Genomic DNA, 13,894 nt, shown 5'->3' with positions numbered 1-13,894 from the left:
TTTTGTCTTCTTCCGGAAAACTTGATTCACCAAGTCCCTGTGGATGAGGTTGCCAACCTCATGCTCTTCTCTTGAACCCAGCTGACGCTGGTGCCTCGATCATAAATGGGTTGACTGATGTGAGGCAGGATGGTCTCGAACCACGGATCTGAAGAATGTGAGTTTTCTGCTTCTCTCCAGCTGACGCTGGTGCCCGTTCGTAAATGGGTTGACTGGTGGGAGGCAAGCCGATCTCGAACCACGGATCTGAAAAATGAGATCTTACTGGTCTACCGCTGACCACTATTGCATATTGAAAACTAGCCACATTTATTGTTTTGGAGGCGAATATGTAACGTCTTGATTATGTCAGGTGAAATATGTAACGTACCGGGTATCATTCCTTTGTAAAATATTTATTGAATATTAACTTATCTCTTTAGTTTTTGTGTCCAATGACTTAGGAATTGAGCCGAAGAAGAAACAAACGGTAAAATGATTTTAATTCCGTCATTAAGACCTTAACATCATTCTATAAAGAAGGGAAAATGTATTGAAAAATTACGTCTTTTTATCATCGATTTTCTCTTTACTCAAAAGTTCAATGAATATAAAAATTTCTCGTAACCAAAAATGGGAGGTTATCAATTCCTGCGTAACGGAATTTAGTGCAACATTATATATTATGTACTCTGCTTATTTTCGTTGGAAAAATTCAAGAAACCGAAAGAATATGAAGGCTGTTGCCTGTCATTTTTCTCTTAATTTCGAATAACGAGGTATTTTTCGTGTTGTGAGGGCATCGTATCTTTTAAGATTGATATGATGCAGTCTCTTTTTAGTGTTGAATCCTAGGGAAATCATTTGTCCTATTTTTGTTGATCAGGACTGGATTTTTGCTCGAAATGATCTTGTCCGGAAAATAGTTCCTCAACTTTTCAGGGTTTTTTAAATCTCTCTCTAACTGGAAAACCTGTCGGTTTTGAGATGTTTGAATAGCTTATTATTTATTTATTTATTTTTTTCTTTTTTTACTGAGAGCGCTAGTTAACTTTATATTTACTCGACAGGAAAGCGGCAGAGTTACTCATCTTTTAATTGTGTTCAGAAATTCATCCCCGTACACCTGGGACGGTTTAAAATTGCCTTCACGTTAATGAATACTATTAGAATTGTTTCGCGTTTTTTTATGTGGGACTTACTTCCAAATATATCGAGGAAAATTCACTAATTCGCGCATTTTTTCGTACACCAATATTCACTAATTACTGTATTTTCATTTTTTTCATGACTAAATAAATTTATTAAAAAATAATTACTATTTTCAGATATTAATATTAATGTAAACAGCAAACTATCAATAAAAATGTTAATCTAAAATTCCACAAAATGACACAAATTTTTTTTTTTAGCCAAATCTGCATTGTAACGCCTCTTGTACGAAACGTGTTTGGAGAGAATGAATTGTAGCTCTTTCATCTATATGTTAAATCTGTAGGAAAAGTTGTTCAACGTTCTCCTCAGTTTCTTCCTTGCAGCCTCCTTTGAAGACTGTGACTCACGCTGTTCTTTTTGTAGCGAGAAAGGTCAGTTCATTATATATACAAGAAGGAAGTTTTCTTTTGCCCTGAGCCAACGACGAGGAAAATAATCGGTACTAATCTCGGCTCTTAGAATATTGCGTTGAATTATTACTTCTAGACGTAGTAGGTTTTTGCTTCTTTGGGGTAAGAAAATAATGAGGGTTTTTTTCTTTTTGATCTTGGAATTGTCATACAATGTGAGGTAACTTTAGGATTAAGCTTCATCAAAATTAAAACAAAATACTATTCTTTGTTTCCCCTCATTATTTAAATAAGCAAGAACACTGTGGTCTTTGCTCGTCGATAAAATGTTGAGTGGAGTTATTTTATTGTTGTTGGTATGAGATCGGTTTGAGTTTTATATTGAGAAGAATATTTACGACAGTAGTAAACTTTCCTTTGGATATGTTTTCATAGAAAGAGGAAGGACAACATAACTTGAATAAAGTTTTTTGGTAGGTAATTATCTCATAAAAAGAGATAATGCTGTTTATTATTTTCATTTCACTTATTTGGATAATGTTTATAATGTTGTCTTGGCGTTATTTAGTAATTTTGAACGATTATGCTTAGTTTTGTATCCACTATTACGTTATCGAAAATAGTGTTCATCGCCACATGAGAATTGTGTCATTCTGAAAATGGTAAATTTAATTGTGAACAAATCGGAGGTAGAACATTCTCGTTTTGTTTGCTGATCCGTTTTCATTGAAACTCGCTTTCCTGAGTAAAATTCAGTAAAGAGAGTGTAATTTCAAACAGTGTAGTTGTATTTTTTATATATTTGCCATTGTTCCATTGTTCTGCTATGCATTTACTACAAATGTCGTCGTTTTGCAGTTCAGTTATTTATCTTTTCCGATTTTCTCTGTTCAGATGTAGAAGGGATTCAGCTGAGCAGCATATTATAGATGAGGTTTATTCGCATGCTTCGTGAAATTTGGCACAGATATTCCTTGATTGTTTCAGTTGTGGATGCAACATCGTAATGAGAATTGTTGGGTCAGGTTACTCGTGTTGATTTCAGTCTTAAATGAAGTCTGGTGAAGAACGTTGCCCTTGTGTCTTTATTATTTTAAATAGATAATAATTTACCAGTGCTGTCATCAACGTCGTCGGTGCTTTTGTGAGGAATGACATTCACTCGTGAAATTAGTCATCACTGAGGTTTTGCTATAATTATAACATTTGTGTTTCCTAGTAAAGCTGTATTTTAAATGCTCTTGTTTGCTATGCTTTCTTAACGAGTTGATTATATTTCTGAAGGTCTGAATCACGACCATATTTTTCTTACAATTGAACTCTAGGATATCCAATTCAATAAAGAAAAAGTTTTTGGATTTTTTTATAGTTATTTATTTTTTTATTTATTTTTATTATTATTATTTTTCAATTGAAATCGACTGTAAGATTTTCAGTTATGGTGTAAGTCAAATTAAATACAGGGAAACATCTCTTAATCTAACTAATAAACGAAACTTTCAACAAATAAATACTAAACGTTTATTAATATTTTAATCATGTCGTCTCATGTATCTAGATTGTGTATGTTACTGTCTGTACTTTGTGTATTCCATGTATATTCCCTGATCTGAAATAAAGGATAGTATTATTATTATTATTATTATTATTATTATTATTATTATTATTATTATTATTATTATTATTATTATTATTTAACTGCCGTATCATCTCATTATTCCCACTAACCATGCAATTTTGAATCCCAAAGTCACTAGCTAACATTACGAGTGATGTTAAACCAGCATGGCGTTTCATCTTTCCCGCTTGATTTCGTTCCCAACAAAAAACAAAGCCTTCCTCTTAAATATGCAAGAATTTTTCTTGCTTTGGGGCGACGAGGGAAGAGGAAAGATGCGAATGACAGGGAGTATGAGTCGTTGGCTCTGGCCGGATGGTTCTGCATTTTTCCTTTGAGAGAGAGAGAGAGAGAGAGAGAGAGAGAGAGAGAGAGAGAGAGAGAGTCTTATTTAATATTATTTTAAACGCTCAAAGAAAAATTAAACTACAAATATGTAGCACTGACCGTTGAGAGAGAGAGAGAGAGAGAGAGAGAGAGAGAGAGAGAGAGAGAGAGAGTCAATGCTGTAGGGTTGAGGGAGGGTCACGTTTCTGTTTATAAAGGTTTTGGGTACTAGTATCTTGGATACATTTTATTGCTTTACTTAAACAGGGTTAGATATATTTGCCTCTAACTTGAAGGTATGAAATGAATTAAATACTTTCTTTCCATATGAAGCATTCGTTTTAATTAGAGGCTCCTGAGAATGATCAAATCGTTTTTTTCAGGTTTTTCTTTAAAAAAAGTGCAAGATTTTTAATACAGGTCAGCTGACGACCATTTGGGACAGTTTTTTGACTTGGTTTCACGTGATGAGGTTTGAAATGTCAAACACAGAAATACCACCTCGTTGAATTTTGACCCATTTCAAACCTCGAAAGAGTCCCACATTTGTTATCGAGCGCTCTTTCATTTGAGAATAGTTACACGAGATGATTATAGCTATGGCGAAGAAATATTTTCAACGATGCTGAGAACTAGGAGGTTCACGTTTATGATTTATAATAGTGAAACTGATTTGAGCCACTATTGGTATTCTGTCGGCCACATTCCCTTATCTCTTTGACTAACCAACATGTATATAATCCACTGCTTAGGCCTTAGGTCAATAGAGGTTATGTGCCTTAGGGTTTAGGGTTTAGGAGCACAGATCTCAGACCCATTTATTGTTGAGGCGGTTAGAATGACCACAAATCCCACGACATATATACACAGCGAATATATATGAATATATAAAAATGTATATTATATATATATATATATATAAATGTGTGTATATATGCATATTTGTGTGTGCATGTATATATATACATATAATAAGCGAATACCACAGGAAAATGATAGTCAGAAATCCAAGCACTTTCGTCTTTACTAAGACATTGACAATGTCTTAGTAAAGACGAAAGCGTTTGGATTTCTGACTATCATTTTCCTGTGGTATTCGCTTATTTACTGAGGTCACGTGCATCTACTGTGATTTTTTAAGCATATATATATATATATATATATATATATATATATATATATATATATATATACATACACACACACACACACACACACACACATATATATATATATATATATATATATATATATATATATATAATATATATGTATATTGCTTGACTGTGCTTATGCAAAAGAAAATAGTCATATATTCTCTAATGATAAAATACACATGAACGGCATGCACACACAATCAGTATATTTTGTTTTTGTAAAGAATATACGTTGTGTGTATGCATAATAATGAATGAAGTGTCGGAATTTCCGAGAACCATCCTGAAGAACAGAATGAACCATAAATTTCAATCCGAAACTCTTGAAATTGAATGCAAGGCAATATTAGAGAAGAGAAAGGGTTAATGCGCGCATCATTTAAATGCAAATGGCTTTGTAAGTTTTAGTTTTTTCCTCTCTGTTGTATTAAGGGGATCAGGGAACCGAAGGTGAATCACATTCTGAAATTTAGCTTTTCTTTACCGATAGGTGAAATTATTTCTGTGTTGGGATTAGCTTCGTGGATTTGGCATACTATACTATTTAAAAAAACTGTACGTTTTCTCTTTGATTCCCATTCCTGCTAAGAGGGAGACATCGTGTGAATCCTATCTTGTTTTTAATGACAAGGAACTCTTTGGTTTTAGAATACCGATGTGACTCTTTCCTTAATGTTAAGGAACTCGTTGGTTTTAGAATATCTGTATGACTCTTTCCTTAATGACAAGGAACTCTTTGGTTTTAGAATACCGATGTGACTCTCTCCTTAATGATAAGGAACACTCTGGTTATAGAATACCGATATGCCTCTTTCCTGTTGAGCAGTAAGTTAAATCTACTAAGGATTGTGGTTTTTCTTAGTAATCTCACCAACCTACTCGGCTATTAATATGGATACCTTTGATAGTTTTAATGTTGATAATGTTTTTGCCATCGCTACAGAACCTCCTAGATTCAGAATAGAAGAAAGAGTCTGTAGAACTGGCTTCATAAATATCGAGGTTTCTCTTGTCTCTTGAAGTTGAAACTTACTCCCAGCAAGATATTATAGAATAGGTGGCGTTCTCATTGAATAGGTTTATATGTAAGTCCATAAAACTTTAATATGTTAGAAACTTCTTGTCATGTGGGTAGCCCATTTCAAAGAGTGCATTTATCACCGAAATATTTCTCAGTAATACTTAGTAATCACGATTGTATACACCGAGTTCGATTCTCGGGCATTCCATAGAGGGGTGAGAGATGTGTATTTCTGGTGATAGAAGTTCACTCTCGACGTGGTTCGGAGGTCACGTAAAGCCGTTGTTCCCGTTGCTGAATAACCACTGGTTCCAAACACCATACAAACAAACAAACAATAACGGTGGCACAGTTTATACCAGGGGTCTCGACGGGATGCTGATGAACTCTCAACGCGTTAGTGTCCTTTTTGAAAAAAATTAAATATCTGAAAAAAAATCTCGACACTTACAATTTACTGCTGGAAATTTCTTCTCCCGCGAGACAAAATATCATATTAAAGATGGATTCTGATTTGGGTCGTAACGTAAATTAAGCTCTCCTTCTTATGCAATCTAGGGAAATTGAATTGAGCAAATGATGATTGCTTCGCCGGTATTTCCCAGGCAAAAAAAAAAAAGAAAAAAAAAAGATATGAATCCTTTTGCAGTCATCTTTATGCAGTCGACTTTTTTCAAATCAAAACCTCGTCTCCTTTAATAGAGTCCATTACAAAGAGAATTTGCGTTTCTTGTCAGCTGATTTAATGTTCCAAAGTTCAGGGATTATGTGAAAATTCTATTTTGATAAATAATCTTATTTACTTGATGATATGTTTTTAGATGGGAGTTATCGACTGCGACGTAAGTTTTACCCAGCTGAGTTTTTTTTTTTTTACTATTATTATTTTTTAGGGGGGTTGGGGGGGAGGGGGGTTGAAATACGATCTAATCTGGTTACGTTCCGGAGGGAATTTGGGTACAAAACTAATGAGACAGTGAAATATGGCTTTAATTTTCACTGGATTAAAAAAGAATTATGCTTCACGAAGTTATAAGATTTATGTTAATAGAAGTGATTTCAATTGTCTCAAAGTAGAGTAATTAGAATTTATCTCGCTTTTGAGACTTAATTTACATAATTGTGAAATATAGTGATTATTTCTGTTTGGGTGTAAAGGTATTGTCATTTTTTTTAAGGGTATTCAGTTTATTTCTGACGTATGATTGGCAAGCTATGTGTACTACATGGTTCATGACAGTAGCCTCTGGATGCTAGTTCAACAATTACTATATATTGATAATATATATTATATATATATATATATTATAATATATACAATTAATTATATAACTTATACATATATATTTACTATAATATATAATTGTAATCATATATTTACTAATGTATGTATGATATATAGTATATATAATAGTATATATATTATCTATATAATATATATATATATATGTATAAATATATATATCTATATATATATATATTATATATATATATCTAAACTTTTAATTTTTAATGGAAAAGCTGAAGAGGAATTATAATAGACGGAAGTTATATTTCACGTTCCCCCTTTGCTTACTTTTCGTTTTGATAAACAGAATATATTACGATTATAAATTCAAATTTATGGATAATGATGCCTTTTGAGCGTTAAGTGACAGAATATATTTAAGAGAGTAAAATGCCCCGGAATTATGTACATAAGAGAGAGAGAGAGAGAGATCCCCTATGACGGGATGAGATTTCATTTAGATCGTATCTGTAAGAATAAGAATCTTATTAAGGGGGAAGGCGTAGATTAAATCGCGTAGGCTCTTAGTTTAATGGAATAGTTCCGGGTTGAATGGGCTATAAACAATATGGGAGGGTGTTGCCATTGTAATCTCTTGAAGCACCAAAGCTATTTATACAGAAATATATGTTATATATATATGTATGTATGTGTACATTATAATATATATATGTATATGTGTGTGTAGAAATGCACACTGCGTTTTGTGTGGTCCTAGAGCCAGTTTAAGCTTGCCAATCTTATCTTTGCTGGAAAAAAAATCACCCCCCGCCCCCGAAACTCTGAAATTCCCCAATTTCCCCCCCCCCCCCCCCCCACACACACACACATCCACACTATCACACACACACACACACACCGCGGTTGAGAACCACTGTCGCTCTGGCTAACGTTAACTGGGGTCCGATCGTAACTCTTTGAAATAGTATTACATTTTATTTCTTGCCTACTGGCAGTTAACATCGACACTGGTGTTGTGAATGAGATCGTTTTCGAGTTGGCCAGCCGTGACTCTGGCTGTGAATGGTAGTAGTCTTTGTGAGGGCTTGGATGAAGCCAGGTTGTCGGGTTAATATTTATCCTCTCTCTATTGTTTCATGTTCAGATTTATGCCAGGTGGATTGTGCATGGCTCAAATATAAAAGGACGGGTGTTTTTCACCCTCGGCTGATAAACGTGCTTCACGGACTCTCTCTCTCTCTCTCTCTCTCTCTCTCTCTCTCTCCTCTCTCTGTTAGATCGTCTCTCATACTATTTTCACCCTCGACTGATAAACGTGCTTCACGACTCGTCCTTCTCTCTCTCTCCCTCTCTCTCATCTCGTTCTCCTCTCTCCTCTCTCTCTCTCCTCTTCCCATTCCCATTAGTGTTTGTTTCTTAATATTTTCAACATGGGTAAAAAAAAATTTTTTTTCGATAAACTTTCATCATCGGTAACAAACAAACAAACAAACAAAATTTTTTCCAATGAACTTTCATCGTCTCTTCCAGCCGCGGCTTCGCCGGGATGAAAGCCGTGAGGTCACTGGTGAGATTGGGTCGCCAGAGGTCGCGCAGCACGGGTCAGGAGGACGAGGAGAAGACCGGCCTGAAGGATGCCGACCACAACGACATGAGGGAGATGTCAAGGCCGCCCTCTGCCTGCTCCACCATCTCCGACGCAGAGTCCACCTGCTCCGTCTCCACCAACGTCCGCGCGAAGAAGTAAGGAATTTCTTGTTTATTTATTTATTTTTTAAGTAGATAATTTATTGCTTTTCTAAGTCAAGGAATTTATTGGGTTTCTATATTAAGGAATTTACTCTTTAACCAAATTAACTAATTGTTTCTTTTTTCATGAAAGAATTTATTGTTTTTCTAAGTCAAAAATTTATTGGTTTTCTAAATTAAGGAATTTATTCTTTAACAAAATTAACTAATTGTTTTTTCTTAATTAAAGAATTTATTGTTTTCCTAAGTCAATGAATTTATTGGTTTTCTAAATTAAGGAATTTACTCTTCAACCAAATTAACGAATTGTTTTTCTTCATTAAAGAATTTATTGTTTTTGTAAGTTAAGGAATTTATTGGTTTTCTAAATTAAGGAATTTATTCTGTCACCAAATTAACGAATTGTTTTTCTTCATCAAAGAATTTACTGTTTTCCTAAGTCAAGGGATTTATTGTTTTTTCTAAATTAAGGAACTTATTCTTTAACCACATTAACGAATTGTTTTACTTCATTAAAGAATTTATTGTTTTTCTAAATTAAGGAATTTATTTTTGAACCAAATTAATGAATTGTTTTTTTCTTAATTAAAGAATTTATTGTTTTTCTAAGTCAAGGAATTTATTGTTTTTTCTAAGTTAAGGAATTTACTCTAACCAAATTAACGAATTGTTTTTTATTAAAGAATTTGTTGTTTTTCCTAAGTTAAGGAATTTATTGCTTTTTTTTAGTTAAGGAATTTATTATTTAACCAAATTACTGAATTTATTGTTTTTATAAGTTGAGGAATTTGTTGCTTTTTCAAAATTAAGGAAATTATTATTTTACCAAATGAAGGAATTTATTGTTTTTTAAATTAAATTATTTATTGTTTTTCTAAGTGAAGGACATTATTGTCTTCCTGAATTAAGGAATTTATAACATGTGTAACGGAAAAGTTTTGAAATCTTTTGAAAATAATTCAATTTCTTTCATTGATAAGGAGGTAATATATTCATTTTCTAGTGTAAAAGCCATAATTAATTTTCCGAGTGATTCTATTCATAGATTTTTTTTAAATTGATTTTTCATGTTATGAATGAAGGATTTCTTTTTAGAGTAGAGATTGTGGTCCAGAATTAAGCAAATGAAAGCGTATCATTAAAATTCACGCAATGCTAGTTTGAACAATATACAGGCTGGTGCAACTTTAATGAGGGACAAACGTGCCTTTGATGAGTCTTATTTTGGATGTTAGAGAGTAGTTAGAGTGAAGCTGTGGAAATATTTCTCAGTTTCATCGTTTGCTGAGCACTGGGTCAGAATGACGTGTATAGCGACTGTTTGTTTATTTTTCTATGAAGCCACCATTCATTTTGTTTCAAAAGACACGTCCGCGGTTGTGTTGACATTTTTCTGCGCGATATTTCGAACAAGAGGTACAATTGCCATTCTTGTTCCTTTCGTTAACAGTAAAAGTTAGAATTCTCTCTCTCTCTCTCTCTCTCTCTCTCTCTCTCTCTCTCTCTCTCTCTCTCTCTCTCTCTCTAAAAAAAAAAAAAAAAAAAAAAAAAATCTCTCTCTCCAAAAATAGAGAAAAGTCAGTGAAATGTCGCAATTGAAATAACCAGAGTTTCCCACTTCGACAAAAAGAATGTTTTTTTTTTTCTTATTTTTTTATTGCTTCCACTGGTTTTCCTTATCTCATTGTTTTGATATTTAGCGACGCAAGTGTTTCAGTTGACCGTCTCAATATGCAATATTAAGTTCGTATAATAGATGTTAAAATTCCCATTAAATTATTTGCTATGTCTAAATAGTTCCATTTTGGGTAATAGGGTAATTTATGTAATGCACGTAAAATCAAACAGGTGTTTACTTAATATTTTTGTTCATAGTGAGTTAGCATCCTTTTAGAAGAAAACTTGTAGGCCACCATAGAAAACAAGAATGTAAACCAATGGCTCTCAACCAAGGTGGGAATTTTCAGGGCTTTGGGGTTTGGGGGGTGGAGTGTGACCTCAGATTGGCAGGCTCAAACTGGCCCTAGAACCACACAAAACACAGTCTGCATCTGTATCGGTCTGCACTACTGAGAGGTCACGCTGGCCTTTAACTCTGCTAGGTTTGTGTGTGTGTGTTAGTATTTTATTGCGTATTATTTAGAATGCGTCTTTTGAGGCAAACAATTTTGGAATGTTCATAAAATGTAGAAAGCATAAATCAGGATAAACCAGCAAACATAACACGCATGGTTTCATCTCCTTGATTAGAGGCTTTTAATATTAAAAGCCTTCGAGCGAGTAGAATATTGCCTTGGTTGACCTTTGACCTCGCAAAGCAAACAACCGATGCTCTCGATCCACCTTATCCACGAGGACACACTTAGGCTTATTGTTCGTGCTACTCCATAGCCTCTTATGTATATTCACTTCCCTAAGCAAACTGCTCAGTGATCCATCTCACTGCTGTGATGTCTCTTGGAATTATTATTATTATTATTATTATTATTATTATTATTATTATTATTATTATTATTATTCAGTAGATGAAATCTATTCATGTGGAACAAGCCCACCCACAGGGGCCACTGATTTGGATATACAAACTTCCAAAGAATACGATGTTCATTAGGAAGAAGTAAGAAGTAAAGGGAAATACCGAAAGAAGACATCTAACTTATAATAAAAGAAAAAATCAATTAATAAATACATGAATAATTAAAAAGAATAGATAAAGTAATAGATAAAATGTATTAAAATACAAGGTGAGCGTTACCTTTGCCGCTGTCCCAAGGTAGTCTTTGAAACAATCATAAAGAATATTTACAATCACAGTTTGAAGCATGTTGCCAATACGTTCAGCATTTTGAAGTATGGGCTGCGTTTTATTCTTTGGAAAATATGCTTGTGGAATTCGTGATCCAGATGGATTTCTGTTTATTATCTTCATTAAATATACTAGTTTATTACTCTAAGAGAATTCAGACAAAAACAAAAAGTTTGTAAAAATATCATAAAAAACACTATTTTCTTTATAGTAAGTTTTCTCCTTTTTGTGTTACAAACAACTCAGTTTTTCTGGATCATAATACAAAGAAGAAAAAGTATTTTCATGATGCTCAGGAAGAATTCCTAGCAGGAAATTCTTCCTAACATTTTTCGTGCTCGAGGTAACTTTTAAAGGAACTCTTATCTCTAAGGCTGTTTATTTTCCCCCAAAAGACAACATATAGGTTTACGTTTCCTGAAGTTTTTGTTTCCCAGAGAAAATATTGTCTTTCTTTGTCTCTGTGTCACTGATAGATACCATGTGCAGTGAATTTCTTCTCTTACGTGCGTTTTTATTGTTTATGCTTTATAAGCATATCGATGAGTTAATTTAGATGGTTCATATGTGTCGACAGTGAAATAATCCTTATTAAACCTATAGTTTTGCTCTATGAAATATAAAGCATTCAACCTATAGTTTTGCTCAGGGAGATATAAACGTTAGACTCATAGTTTTGCTCAATAAAATATAACGTATAATCCTGCTTTGCTCAGGGAAATATAACGTATTACACCTATATTTTTCCTTATTGCTCAGGGAAATATAACGTATTAAACCCATAGTTTTGCCCAATGAAATATAACGTATTAAACCTGCTTTCTGCAGGGAAATATCACGCACTAAACCTATGGTTTGGGCTCATATTTTTGAAAATGTTTTATTTAGTTATCAGGATACTTTCCGATCACGACGAGAGGCTCTCGGTGTCGAGTGGCAGAAGTATGATAGATACTTTTTTAAGGTACCGTATTCTCTGGAGAATTCCTCTCTCTTGAGGGAAAATAGGAAAGTCTGTATTGCCTCCCACCAGGGACGTGGAAGCCATTTATTTATCCCTCCTCTCCTCCATTCACGGGCGCTAGTCTACTCCCACCTTTGTTGTGGCCTGATATTACTTTAGGCACTACCTTCTTTCCGTTGTCAAACTTCGAAAAGTTATGTGGTGTCAAGTCCATAGGAAGACTGATCGTGATATATTGAGATAGAGATGTTTGTGTCTTGTGAACAGTATGGAGGACTTTTCAGTTCATAGTTCAGCTCAGTTCGATTTCGCAGGTTTATTGTTATTTAGTGAACTCTCCTTCTTTTTTTTAGTCAAAATCTTAATTTTTAAAATTTGATTATTTATTTAGTTGTTTATTTTTTGTGAGGACGAAGAGTATAGGTCTTCGAAACAGAAACAATTATACTTGTTTTTATAACACCACTTGTATTTGTGTGTGTGTTTCCTTTCATACGCAGCTTAATTTTTATTGTTTTCTATTGCTGTTTTTTTTCCTTTTGTATACTCGTACGATTTTATTACATGTTCATTTGCACGCCCCATTGCAGAAATACTGATGCAAGTACCTCTAGTAGTTTAAATGCATATAGTCTATTTTATATAAACATATCGAGGTCCCTGAGCCTCAGAGATTCCTGTTAATATTTTTCCCCCCTCTCTCTCTCTCTCTCTCTCTCTCTCTCTCTCTCTCTCTCTCTCTCTCTCTCTGATGAAGCAGCCCATCCTTAATTAGAATCCCATTTTATCTTGGGATTTAATAACCAAAGTGTAATTTGAGCGAATAGCATTAATTCAGACCCGACGAAATTACTTTACTCCCGACATGTTTCGAGGAGAGTAACTTTTCCTCTTGGAAATTAAATTGCATTTGTGCGTGAAATAGACTTCGCGTGGCTCTTGGAACCCGGACTTATGATTTTATGAAGTCCTGTGGCTCTTGGAACCCGGGACTTTCGATTTTATGAAGTCCTGTGGTTCCTGGAAACCCTGTACTTTCCGTTTAATGAAGTCTTGTGGTTCCTGGAACTCTGGACCTTTGATTTTATGAAGTCCTGTGATTCCTGGAAACCCTGGACTTTCGGTTTTATGAAGTCTTGTGGTTCCTAGAACTCTGGACTTTTGTTTTTATGAAGCCTCGTGGTTCTGGAGCGGTGGACTTTTGTTTTTATGAAGCCTTGTGATTCCTGGAACCCTGGACTTTTGTTCATATGAAGGCTCGTGGTTCCTTGAACCCAGGACTTTCGGTTTTATGAAGTCCTGTGGTTCCTGGAATACTGGACTTTTGTTTTGCGAAGTCAATTAGTCCATGAAACCCTGGACTCCTGTTTTTATGAAGACTTGTGGTTCCTGGAACCCGGGACTCCTGTTTTTACGAAGTCTTGTGGATCCTGGAACCCTGGACTTTTTTTTTATGAAG

General features: G+C 34.2%; 1 protein-coding gene across 7 annotated transcripts in view; it reads left to right on the top strand.

Moving 5' to 3' along the window:
- The window catches only part of LOC135207992 (otoferlin-like), a 217,566-nt gene that overhangs the window by 93,087 nt on the left and 110,585 nt on the right, over positions 1–13,894 (top strand). For all 7 annotated transcript variants that reach the window (XM_064240077.1, XM_064240072.1, XM_064240073.1 and 4 more), the window contains exon 3: positions 8,447–8,659. In XM_064240077.1, coding sequence (XP_064096147.1) covers positions 8,447–8,659 — 213 coding nt within the window. The remainder of the gene's footprint in view (positions 1–8,446; positions 8,660–13,894) is intronic.

The sequence above is a fragment of the Macrobrachium nipponense genome, chromosome 34 (assembly GCF_015104395.2).
Source record: "Macrobrachium nipponense isolate FS-2020 chromosome 34, ASM1510439v2, whole genome shotgun sequence".
Lineage (NCBI taxonomy): Eukaryota > Metazoa > Arthropoda > Malacostraca > Decapoda > Palaemonidae > Macrobrachium > Macrobrachium nipponense.
Note: the sequence above shows the minus strand (reverse complement) of the source record. Positions and strands in the feature narration are given on the sequence as shown.